Below are 13,244 nucleotides of genomic sequence, written 5' to 3'. Positions count from 1 at the left end.
CATTGTGTCTTTTCTTCATCTTTCCTTCCACCATTCTCTTGGCAGGGTGCAAGATGTTTGGGAATAACTTTGAACTGCGATGAATTCCTCGTAACAGTGTGTGAACCATCACTCGCTGTGACCATGGTACCTTTCTGTTCCTCGACGATGAATGGTTTTGGATTGTATGGAGTGCTGAGCTTGTTCTGTTTGGGTTGTCTAATGAGTACAACTTCTCCTGGCTTAATCTCTCGTTCTTGAGCATGCGCTTTGAGGTCACCATAGACCTTCATTTTCTGCTTTTGCAGAGCATCTCTCTGGGCGATGCTAGCGGATGGATCTTGAAGTGTATATCGCGGCAGCTTGTGTTGGGTGATTGGTGACTCTGGTATTGTGGTCTTGAGTTTTCTATTGTTTAAGGCTTCACTTGGAGACACATTGATGGTGGAGTGGGGTGTTGCACGATATTGCCGTAAGAACTTGTACAACTCTTGCTTCCAATTTTTGCCTTCTAGGTGAGCAATTCTGATAGACTTTTGGAGGGTCTGAACCAGTCGTTCTGCTTCTCCATTTGCTCTTGGCCAATACGGGGTTATCCTTCTATGCTTGAATCCTAAGTAGTCAGAAAAGTTCTTAAATTCATGACCATTAAACGGTGGACCATTGTCACTTTTCAGGACATCAGGAATACCTTGTCTTGAGAATATTGCATCAAGTTTAGGGATCACAACTTTTGCTGATGTTGAGGTAAGTATTTCTACTTCCGGAAAACGGCTGAATTCATCTGTTACTACCATGATGTAATCACCAGAGGGGAACGGTCCAGCAAAATCCACTGCGACTTCTCTCCAAGGTCCGCTAGGGAGTGACGTCATTCGAAGGGGTTCAATCGGTGGTGACTTGGTCGATGCAGCTTGACATGAAAGACAGCTTTTGACCTTCTCTTCTGTTAGGTTGTCGATTCCGGGGAACCACACTTTGTCTCGGATGAGTTGCTTTGTTTTGACAATACCCTGGTGACCACCATGTGCCAGGTCTACTGCTTTACTTCTGAGAGTAAATGGTATCACAATTCTGTTTCTTCTTAATACTAGTCCATTGAACACTGATAATTCTTCCTTGAGCTTCTTGTATTTCTGTACGTCTGGAACATTCCATTGGCCAGTTTCCACAGCCTTGACGACAGCTTGCATTTCTGCATCATTTCTGGTTTCGTGTTTTATTTCTTCGAGCGTCATTGCTCTTGGTACAGCATTAGAGCATACATAGTTGGCATAATCTTCAGCCAAATTTTGTTCTTCTGGTGCTGTGGGACACGGATGTCGGCTCATGTAATCAGCAGGGTTTTCGGCATCTCTTCCAGGCCGATAGATCAGCTGACAGTCGTAGGGCATGAGTCGAAGTTTCCACCTGTCCATTCTTGGGGAAGTTTGCTTGTGGTTCTTAAAGATGCCTATGAGAGGTTTATGATCAGTAACAACAGAAAACTGGGCACCATAAACATACAGATGAAAATGTTCAACTCCCCATACTACGGCAAGCATCTCTCTCTCTGTTTGGGAGTAGCGACTTTCCACATCACTCAAAGCACGGCTTGCATAACTAAGAATTTTGCCTTCTTGTACTAACAGTCCACCAAGACCAGTTGGACTCGCATCGACAATGATTTCGGTCTTCTTTCTTGGATCAAAGTAGGACATAACTTGATCCCCAGCGAGGGCTTCTTTCAGCTTGTCCAATGCCTTTTGTTCTTCTTGCTCCCATTTCCAAGGGGTGTCCTGTCTGGTCAGCAGGCGCAAAGGGGTCGTGATTGTGGCATAGTCTGGTATGAATCGGGAGACGTACTGTGCCATACCAAGAAAAGACTTCAGTTCACTATGGTTCCGAGGAGGTTGTGCCTCATGGATTGCTTTAACTTTCTTTGGATCAGGTCTAACACCGACAGAGCTGAAAATGTGACCATAGAACTTGATTTCAGTTTTGGAAAACGCACACTTGTCTTTGTTGAGACGGAGGTTATTTTCTTTAAGCCTCTGGAGAACACCACGGAGATTCTTGTTGTGTTCTTCCTGGTCTTTTCCAAATACTATGATGTCATCTGAGATGTTTTTACATCCTGGGAGGCCAGAAAGGAGTTCCCTGATCTTTTCCTGGAAAATTTCGGACGCTGCATTAATTCCAAAAGGCAAACGTTTGTATCTTCTTAGGCCAGCATGTGTACTGAAGGTTGTGACATAACGACTTTCAGGTGATAACTCAAGCTGGTGGTATCCTGAGGACAGATCTAATGTACTGAAAAGCGTTGCACCATTCAAATCAGCAACAAGGTCATCAATGGTTGGCATGAGATGCTTTTCCCGCTTAATTGCTTGGTTTGCCTCACGCATATCAACACAGATTCGAACTTCTCCGGATTTCTTGGGGACGACAACAATTGGACTGATCCAGGGTGTGGGCCCTTCAACTTTCTCGATGATGTCGAGTTTCTCAAGTCTCTCAAGCTCTTTTTCGACATCGTCTCTAACATGAAATGGAATTCGTCTGTGGGGTTGCTGTCGGGGTGTAACATCGGGGTCAATGTGTAACTTCACTTGTTTGTTTGGTACTTTCCCTATGCCTCCAAACAGTGATTTGAACTCTTCTTTTAGAGACTCCGGGTCGTCTTTGTTTCTTTCAGTGACGGTGGCAGTATTAATAGAAACCGCAATCAGACCTAGTTTCTTTGCAGTGTGATAGCTGAGAAGATTTCCGTTTTCTCCTTTAACAACAGTCAGCTGAGCGGAGGTGCTCGCGTTACTGGATTTCACGGTTGCAGTGAGGATTCCCAGGGTAGGAAGAGGGACTTTAGATCCATATGAATAAATCTTGGTGTGAACAGGCTGCAGGCTTTCACTGCCGTGACTGTTAATTCTTTGAAAGGTTATTTCATCAAGAAGATTAACAGATGCACCCGAGTCGATCATCATGTTCACGTTTCTTCCATTGATTTGTAGCTGACATATGGGTGGCTTCTTGTTTTCTTGATGGTCGACAGTGTAAGCGTACTCATATTCTTCATCAGAGGTTTGACCAGTTTCCACGGAGGCCACGGTACGAGGTTTTGAACGACAAACATGAGCAAAATGGCCAATTTTCCCGCAGGCTTTACAGACTTTTCCTTGCGCAGGACATGGATTTTTGTGAGGTGCGTACCCGCCACATTTGCCACATTTTCTGGGAGATTTGCCTTGCTTGTTTCCAAAACGACGATTGCGTGATTGTGTGTCACGCCGGTCACGTGGGCGGCTTTGCCGATTCTCTTCTTTTCGTTTGATTTTGTTGACGGCTTGGAATTCGCCTCCGGTATCTTCTACGTCTTTCGCTTGTTTTTCACTGAGTTCTAATGCTCTTCCTAGATTCAATAAACCTTCTAACGTTGGGTTTTCGCGTAGCGCTCGGCGTCTGAGCGAGCTGGAACTGCACGTCAGAATAATATGTTCTTTAATTTCTTTGTCAACATCGCTGAATTCGCAGGTTTTCGCGAGTTGGCGAAGCCTGGTGTGAAAACTATCAAGCGACTCACCCTCTTTCTGCTTCGTCTGGCGAAAATTATATACTTCATATGTGGTGTTGACTTGTGGGGAGAAATACTCGTTAAGTTTCGCGACCGCCGTGTCATAGTCGCCGTCTTCGCCAGTGTTTGGTAAGGTGTCGAATATTTCGTCTACGTCGGTGCCGGCATAATGCAGCAACAAAGCCCGTTTCCTTTTCGCAGCTGTGATGTTCATTCCGATAAGCATTCGTTCTAAGCGTCCTAGCCATCTTTTCCATCGTGGACCTGCACTGCCATCGGCATGGACGTCGAACGGTGGAAAACTTGGTAGCGAAACCGCCATGAGGTCTCACAGAGTTGAGCGCGTCGCAAACAGCACGTGCTTTCAAGAAAAATTTACACAGCGAACTCCTCAATGAAAACCAGTGTTGATGTGAATATTGACTGTGGGATTCATGAATTTTTACATCCTCGTCGCCAGATGTGATATCGAGAGTATCAGTCTCGAATAGAGCTAAAGTAAAATGAACCACAACGCCCTGCTTGTAGTAAAAACCTTGCTCTTTTTTTTAATAATCAAACTCTCTCTCTCTAGTCACGTGATCCAACATGATTGACTTACGACATTACAGGGCTGGCTTGGATTTTCTTATGGAACATAAGGGTTGATTATGGGATCCTGTATAGAATTCTTTGTATCGAACCGACAAAATTCCAGATCACGTTATTACACACTGATATCAACGAATTCTCTTTCTTTGATACGTGTTTCGAATTCAGGCAAAGGTTCAGACATGTCAGTGTCTTTTACGGGCTCAGCGCTGGCTCCCGAACGACTGGCTCCCCCATAATATTTCATTGGATGAGAAAAAAGATGTTTTTAGAGAACCAATAAAGCTATTGTTGTTTAATTAACGAAACGTTTTCATGTAAATCGATTTTTTACTTTCTCTGTTGACCTCTAACTTTTGAAGAGCTCAACTTCTTTCTCAGTTCGATCGGCCACTTCCGAATCCTCGTCGTCTGCCGACTGTATGGGTCGTTTTTATACTTCCAAATAATTTGCTTCTGGTGAGGCCTGAATCGTCGGTACAGCACCAGGAAGAAAAATGACTGCTACAAACAACAGAACGTTCGAACGGCTCGACGAAATTGGCTATTTTCACTTGAACAAATTTCACAAATTGTCGCTTCAAATTTGCGTCATTTGGAAATATTTGCATTGTATGCCCAGTTTTGTTTGAATCAGTACAAAACTGGACGACACAACGCTTCACCATTACGAAAAAAATTGAATATATTGAAGCAAACTGTAAGTAAAAAAATCATGACGAGACCAGCAAACAACGGCTGTAGAGAAGACTCCTTCATGCCTCACGCGATTATAAAACGAGACTTTGGAGGGTCCACCCGTGACGTCACAGGAAAGATGGCGCCATTCAAGATGGCGAATGTTTCGAATTTGAAAGGGCTTTTACAAAGTGAAAATGGACTTTTGAGAATAAACGAATGGTACTTTTGGTGTACTTGATATATTTACAAAACATCTATGTGAAAAGAAAATGAACGTTTTTTGGGTTTACATGCCCTTTAAGTGCGCATTTTTGAATGACTTCCTGTAGAGAAAACGATATTGATATAGTTAATTTTTTTTATGGTTTTATGAAGTGCTGTCACTTGAAAGAGGTTGATTAATAATAACTTGGTTCGGTTGATTAATTTCCGAAATTTGCAGGGGAAACAGTTACTCGAGCAAAATCAAATCAATGATGTAATGAATGAAAAAAAAGGAAAAGAACAGAAAATTTGATCCAAAACTGACATAGCTTTATAGCTAATTTTAAAATGACCACTAAATCTGCTTGTCATATCTTCATTTTATAACTTATTCTTTGGCTGTGTTTTCACAAGGCCGATTAACTAGCTGAACATTCTTCCAAGGTGTTTGTTTACAGACCGACATTAGCTTGTTAAACATGACATCTGTTTTTTACTGAGAAATTTTAAGCCACTAATAACTCGGAAGATTCAAATTACAAATCCGCGCAGCTTTCAAAAATGGCGGGAGAGGGAGCGCTTTTAATGAGTTCACTAGTACTGATTCTCGCCGGCTATATTTTTGCGAAAGAGAAGGAGTTTCGTTCAGCGGATGCGATTAATGTCTCGGCAGATGCGGAGGATACGACAGAATGTTGTAATCCTGGCAATTCAACGCCAAAACAACATACATCGCCGTAAGCGTAAGACCATGTGGGTCTATCCAAGGCCACAGTTTTGGTTCGAACAGCTCGTTGCAAATCGTTACCAGGATCATCTGTGTTGCGAGCATTTCAGAGTGAGCAGAGATACTTTTGAACACATCTGTGGACTCGTTAGCCCTGAGCTGGTACGACAGAACACAATTCTTCGCCAAGCTATCTCCGTAGAGAAGCGGGTTGCCGTTGCTCTTTGGAGATTAGCTACTGGGAATTCATATAAAACCGTCGGGCTAACCTTTGGAATCGGTCGATGCACTGCTATGAATGTAAAGGACGAATTCTGCACTGCCTTGTTGCGAAGAGCGAACGATTTTATGCAATTTCCCAAGACCGAGGCCGAAACTAGGCAATCCATACAGGAATTTCTGAACATTGGCCGTTTCCCTCAGATCGTAAGCGCACTTGATGGGTCCCATATTCCAATCAGGCGCCCAAAGAAGACCAAAACGAGTATGTTAATCGGAAAAGCTTCCACAGCGTCGTTTTGCATGGAGTTGCTGATGCTAATGGAAAGTTTTTGCATGTGAGTAATGGCTATGCAGGAAGTATTCACGATGCTCGCGTGCTACGAATGAGCTCACTACTACCTTCAATAGAAAACGGCGACATCTTGCATTCCCCAACGCGTAGGATAGGTGGCACCCAAGTAAAACCACTCGTTGTCGCTGACCCAGCTTATAAACTTACGACCTAGTGCATGAAACCATTTCCTCAGACCAGAGCCCTGACCGATAGTCAATGAGATTTCAATAAATAAGTGAGCAGTGCAAGAGTGGTTGTGGAGCAGGCATTTGGACTGTTGAAGGGGAGGTGAAGGTGCCTACTGAACAAGCTGGATGAATCAGTGGCGAAAGTGTCCTCTACAATTATTGCCTGTTGCATACTGCACAATATTTGCCTGGAGGTTAATGATCCCACTGAAATTGATGTCGTCAGTGATGGAAATGGATTTCTTAGAGTGCCTCTGCCAGGCCATGATATCAATGCGGATGGTGCTAGATTAAGGAACATCATAAAAGACCATTTGTACCGAAGCTTTATTTTATGGCATTTTTTTGCAAAGATTACTTCATTTTCATTTCAGTTTTCACATTTTAAGCAAAAAAAATTGTCATTCTGGTACTTCTTATTTCATTGTTAACATTTATGTAATAATAAAAAAATGGTTAATATGAAAATTTCGAATTAAATTGAAAAATTATATTGATGTGATTGACGCAAGACGAAGGAACATTGATTTCGTGGAAAAAATATTTCATTTTCATTTCATTTTTTTGCACTTGTGGTCAATGTTGTAAGCAAATAATTGTCTCATTCCTTAGGTTCTGAATTTATTGTAAACAAGTATTAAATTTTGAGGTTTTTACTATTTTATAGTTGGGTCGAAATTGGAAAATGGGGTTAACAACACTTGATAGAAAAAGTTCACTTCAAACAAGTTCAACAGTAAGAATAATAAAAAAATCTATGTACTTGATGTTCACTTCAAACAAGTTCAACAGTAACAATAATAAAATTAAAAATCTTTGTACTTGATGTACGAAAACTTGTGTCTGAAAGTCCGCAGTTCTCTCTTTAACTGTCGCCTTTAAAAATTTTCGCTACTTCTTTTATAGCATCAAACATAAGTTTTTTACTTTTAAGATCTCTCTCTGCCTCCTTGTCGGCGAGGCGCTCGAAAAGCTCGTGGTCTTTACTTTGACTCTCTTGTAAAAATTCCACAAGATCGCCGTTGGACTCAGCCGAGGCAGTCTTTGCTTTCTTTACGGCAGGTGCTCTTCCTTTGCTCCTTTTTTTGGAACGTTTTGGGTTTCCTTTTAAGTTCTTTTCGAACTCCTGTTCTAGGTCTGCATCGCCTTCGTGATCTGCTGGAATATTTGATTCAGGTGAAACTTCAGAGTCACCAACCGCAGTTGCGTTGGTATCTTCAGCCAAACCACATTCGACAGCTTCTTTCGGCGTGATGTTCGGCTTGGATCCCAAAACTTCATCGATCTCGTCGTAGTATTCGAACGATTCCCGGTTGTTGCCACTTCGGGAATTGTGGACCTTCACCCGTTTGTACTCGTCCCGAAGGTATTTAATGCGCGCCTTACACTGCGTACCAGTGCGGTAGCTTGGTATTCCCTGGTCTTTAAAAATTGAATTGAGCTTCTTTACGATGGCGTCACACACAGTGCTGTTTCTTTTCTTGCTGATTGGGAAATCGTCCCTCCACAATTCAAGTAAATACCTTGTCTCCGCGTCTGTTCAGTTAGAGCTACGGTTCCTGTTCGTAGCTCCTGGCTGTGGATTTTCTTCGTTCGTTGTGCTTTCGCTTTCGCTGCTCGGGACTGAGCTTGTCGAGGGTGACGCACGTGGCATAGGAACTTGGCATGGAAGAACTGCTGGTTGCCCGTAATGTGGAAAATGATTCTGCATGCCGACGCTGTGAAACAAGTAAGGCCCTGGACGAGGGATCTGAGCATCCAACGGGTCCGGGGGAATTGTAAAACGGCGAAGAATTGGGAAGTGTTTTGCAATTCGTCAGCCGGCGAGTGTGTTTTTCCTTTTTTTAACACCTGTCCTGTATATTAACTTTTTAATTATTGAATAATTTATTGGAGGCTTACAAGTTGATTTGCATTATTGTCTCAAATCGTTTCGTCTTCGGCAGAAAAAAAAAAATGTCATAACTGCAATCACTAATTGCCAGAGAGGGTAAGGTTTACTATCAAACTTTTTGTTTCGCCAGCGGAAGAGCGTGGACATATTCAGTTTCAAATGTCGTAAATCGTTCGCTTCAATTTGATAGACACAGCAGACGTTATTCGAGGAAATTGTTTTCAGTTGTTCCGAACAAAAATTCAGTCTAATCTTCCCCTTGAAACGTGAGCGCAGCACAGATGTTCAGTCAATCTTTTATTTAGGACTAATCTTATATTTCTCTCCGCAGAAAACGAGACTTTCGTTGAACCGAGCCACGATGGTAAATGACAGGACGCAAAATATTTTGTCGGGGGTTTTCTTTCTTTTAACGATCTTAAATTTAATTCCAAACTTGCTGGTGGTACTTACTTTGATTCGCTCGAAGTTCAAGACTTCAATCAACTACCTTTTCCTCAACTTAGCACTGGCCGACATTCTGGTGGCAACATCCCTGATCCCTCAATATGTGCTTCGTCCTGTATATACCCACCCTGATGGATGGGCTGGAACCTTGCTTTGTAAGCTGTTTACCGGGGGGTTCACTATGTGGGTTGGAGGGTGTACTGCTACTGTCATGCATGTTGTGATCGCCATCGAACGCTTCTATGCCACTCGAACTGGCAACATTGCACGAAAATTATCAAAGAGAAAACTAAAAATGGTTATTGTATGTGGTTGGATTTTTGCCATTCTTTCCGAGATTCCTCCAATGACCGTAATGATTTATGACAAAAATCATTCATCATGCTTTGAAAACTGGTCTAAACTTGTATATGGCAAGATTTACACCGTCTTTACCTTCGTTGTGGACTTTTCAGTTCCTCTTGTACTGATGGCTGTTCTATACGCCAAGACTATGAAAACACTTTGGGGGCCATCTATAACTTCGGGCACTTCATTAGCCGTAATCAAATCACGCAAGCGAATCACGAAAATTGCAGTAACAGTGACGATGCTTCACACATTGTGTTGGTTTCCTAATGTGACTTCATACTTGCTTGTCTATCACGTTCCTGGCTTGGTGGAGTATGGGTCCATCATTTACTACGCGTGCGTGATACCTGTTGGATTAAGCTCGTGTTTGAATCCGATCGTTTACACTCTTCAGAGTCAAAGATTCAGGCAGGAGTTGCGAATGTTTATTTGCCGCTGGTTACCGACGAATAAAGTATCAATTGCTCATTACACCGTTGAGGGAAAAATTCGAAAACCCTGAGAAACGCGATAGGGCGAGATTTTTTTTTCTCTCCTTGCTCGTCAACGACTTCGCTTTTATTTGTATGAAGTTCGCCTTTTACTGAAATAGCCAATTTACTGATTTTTCTGTGTGGTTGTTTGGAACATGTTTACGCATAAAACTTTTCTTATTTAACCATTTTCAATTTATTCGAGTTCATTCAAGTTCTTCAGTCTAAGTAAGTCAAAACATAAATTAAAAGCCACAGTAGTTTTTGGATAGTGGGCTAAGAGATTTTTGCTTTGCTGCTTGCTTTCATTGTATACCCGCATGTCAATGCTTTTGTTGACCATTACTAGTGAAATGTTAGGTAAATATAAGTGTTAATGGTCTCTCTGGAAAAATTGGTTCTTAAGGTAGTTGGCAGCTGAGTTTGTGCTCGTAATTTCAATTGCCTTTCTTGCGATAAATTCCCACATCAACCTCGCATAGATAAGCTGAAATTTTTAATGGCTTTTTCATTTTTATTTTCTAAGCTGCTCTACTGTAAGATAAGGTATATTTTCAATATCAGGGCTGTGAATTCTCACCTAAGTTTCCTATTGTTAATAGCCTAGAGTCTATTGTATCCGCTCTCTTAATTTTGAAATATTCCCGTCGTAGAAACAGATGGGAATATTTAAGAAGAAATCGTTTTACTTCCTTTTCCGCTTCTTTTGTTTCCTTAGTCAAATATTGTAAATTTAGTGAACAATAGAACCTCACACCAGTTCATACTTAAGCAAGTACATTGTAAAGCTTTTTCGATTACATAAACGACTGCGTGCCGATTACTTTGATTACAAAGTTGTGTACGCTAGAGGTCATGTCAGTTGTTGGCCTGATCTAGTAATAAAGTCTACTGTGGAACCAAAACGCTGTCTTATCCTTGACTTCCGTAAAAGCTCGCTGGAAGTGGATCGTCGCGTACTAGAAAATCGTGACGAGTTTCTGTTCTCGCTGCCGAGTTGTCTCTACTGAGCTATTTTTTCCCTATTATTGTTGTGTCTTCCGCTAGAGTTCAGTTTTGCGCGAAAACCTATCGTCACAGAAGTGATTGATGGGTTTATTTGTTTTCACTGCTTTTTTTCATCCGAACTGCCCAAAATCAAGCTTCCAGCGCTGAAAAATCCGGTTTTTCGTACGAACAGATTTACGGTAATCACGCGTAACAACCAACTTTCAGAGCCAGCTGAGTTGCCATACTTCCGAGGTAATGGCCTCCGCTTTCCACGCAGGGGGTACCGCTTTACTGTAAAGTGAAAGCTTGCGCTGTAAGATAAAAAGTAATGAAAACTATACCTTTCATATTACACTACAGAGCCATAAACGTGATGCTGAGAGAGCCATGATAATCCATGTGATGCAAGAAAAAGCAGCAACTTTTCTGTGGCGTGCAACGGTATATGTGATTTCATAAAATGTAGAGATTGTCAACACTACACAATCATAAAAGAACTAATGTATAAACTAAAGAGGAAAGAAGCTTTTATTTTGCAAAATATTGATCAAAATTCCACAAGACACGTCGTTAGCCTTTAAATCACCTCTGAAACCAGTGGTCAATCCCCAATCTGACAGGAGATTGGTCAAATTTTGCCCAAAATTCCCAAAATAATTCAGGAGCTGACAGCTTTCTAACCCTGACAGCAAGACTACACAAAAATAAACCTAACTATTAAGATTATGGAAATGTGGGCACTGTTGCACCCTGTGCAAAATCTATAACAGGTATATTTTATTTAATCAACATTTGGATGGTTTCCATCTAAGATTTCAAGGGAATATCTAAATATTTTAATGTATCAAAATCTAGTTTTTACTACATTTATCACCAGCAATTTTTAAATAAGATTTGTCTAACTAAAAAAAAAGTCTACTTTAAACCTAGAGAGGCCTAAATATTTACTTTTGAGTTCAGAATGAACCTGTATCAGGGAAATGTAGCTCCTGGTTGCTTTTTGAGAGGCCTAAATATTTACTTTTGAGTTTCAGAATGAACCTATGGTAGGGAAAGGCAGCTCCTGGTTGCTTTTTAACAAACACATTTAAAACACTAAGAGAAACTGGGGCCCAATGGATTTCCTTATTTTAAATATTTTAGTTTGTGAAGTTAGACGTAGAATATTTACCTCATGTGGTACATCACCTCATGTGGTTATCCTGATTATGTTATCTGCCTTTTGCCTTTAGCATTTTGACTCATCTAGCCCACAAAATTTTGTTAGCTTCAGAAATAATCTTTTCTCAATATTTATTCAATGAAACAACTTTAACAACATGTAGAACCTATTTGGTAAAGTGCTCATGGTCTCATATGATTTTCTATGATACAATCGTACACCCCGGAAATTGCATGTGAGCTACTTGAACCCACCCTTTTTTTGTGATTCACTTCATTTAAATATGAATGCATTGTGGTAAAGTATAGATTTATGTATTTCCAGTTACTGCACGATGTGCATATGTCTTTTTTGTTATAGTACAATGTGTTTATTTAGTATTTATTTGCAGTGTAGTGTATTTTGCTTCCTCAACACATTAGTCTTTGTCTGTTAGTGAGGATTAACTCTAACTGTAATTTCTCTCGGTGGGAAGTATTTTTTGCATTAAATTAATTAAATTAATTATCTAAATTCACAATGTTATTCTTTCAATTTAATGAATAATACATGCATAAACTCGACTAGGTCAGAGCCAAGCTTAATAAAAATTTCAAAATACGTTCTTTTATTAGATTCTACTTTGCCTTGATTCATTTTTTTCCTTTTATTGTTTTGCTTTACTCTGTTTTTGTTTGGTTAGCTATTTTTATCATATCGTTTTTCCTATTTCTCCGCTGTCGCTTTTTTATTGTAAGTAATATACACTATTAGTTATGGAAGCCCGTACTCAACGAGTCCCATGTTTCTCTGGGCTTCCCGGTATTTTCTCCAAACTGAAAATATAGTATTAATAGTTTCAAGATGGGAAAATAAATATAAATATAAATAATAATAATAATAATAATAATAATAATGATAAACGTTATCTCTGTTTCCAACAGCTTCAGTCGATTATTTCCAAAGTACTAGACCACATGCACGACTTCTCTGTTCTTGTATCAATGGTAAGTTCACTTCTGAACGTTTGATTTAGTTTCTCTTCCAACAAAACAAAGATATCTTTCGCGTAGAATTACTTAAATCGGTTTTCTATGTGTGTATCTTTTTTCTCCAGGATAAGTTTCTTCCTTTCTTGGACATGTTTCAAAAAGAATCAATCAGAGTGGATGTTTGCAAACTGATTGTGGAAGCTTTTGTTAAATGAGTGGCTTTTTTTAAAGGCATGCTAATGTGAGTGTCTGCAGCAACAAATCTAATTTTGCTATTCGTTAAACCTCTGATCGTTGTTGTTTTTTCTGGAGTGATTCGCCCTTTGCGTTTGCCTCGGTTGTTCTCGCATTTCCGTCGTGCTTATCACCGCTCGACTGAAAATCGCCAAAGAATTACGCCTGTTCAACAAGGTAAACCAAATTGTTTGCATAACTTTAATTTAACATGTGAGCATTAAAAAAACTATGGTCACCTTG

General features: G+C 40.5%; 3 protein-coding genes and 1 pseudogene across 3 annotated transcripts in view; 3 read left to right on the top strand and 1 right to left on the bottom strand.

Annotated features, from left to right (window-relative positions):
- Positions 1 to 5,669: 5,669 nt before the first annotated feature.
- Positions 5,670 to 6,296, top strand: LOC149039388 (uncharacterized). Its single transcript, XM_089185795.1, has one exon. The coding sequence runs from the start codon at positions 5,670 to 5,672 to the stop codon at positions 6,294 to 6,296; it is 627 nt and encodes a 208-aa protein (XP_089041921.1).
- Positions 6,297 to 7,331: 1,035 nt separating this feature from the next.
- LOC149039387 (uncharacterized) lies at positions 7,332 to 8,520 on the bottom strand (annotated as a pseudogene).
- A 214-nt stretch (positions 8,521 to 8,734) lies between these two features.
- LOC149039386 (pyroglutamylated RF-amide peptide receptor-like) lies at positions 8,735 to 9,673 on the top strand. Its single transcript, XM_089184777.1, has one exon. The coding sequence runs from the start codon at positions 8,735 to 8,737 to the stop codon at positions 9,671 to 9,673; it is 939 nt and encodes a 312-aa protein (XP_089040903.1).
- Positions 9,674 to 13,159: 3,486 nt separating this feature from the next.
- Positions 13,160 to 13,244, top strand: part of LOC149039385 (VPS35 endosomal protein-sorting factor-like) — a 797-nt gene continuing 712 nt past the window's right edge. Inside the window, exon 1 of the mRNA XM_089185794.1 lies at positions 13,160 to 13,244. This exon is cut by the window's right edge and continues 85 nt beyond it. The gene's annotated coding sequence lies outside the window, so the exon portion shown is untranslated.

This window comes from Pocillopora damicornis, chromosome 10 (genome assembly GCF_964200805.1).
Source record: "Pocillopora damicornis chromosome 10, jaPocDami1.2, whole genome shotgun sequence".
Lineage (NCBI taxonomy): Eukaryota > Metazoa > Cnidaria > Anthozoa > Scleractinia > Pocilloporidae > Pocillopora > Pocillopora damicornis.
Note: the sequence above shows the minus strand (reverse complement) of the source record. Positions and strands in the feature narration are given on the sequence as shown.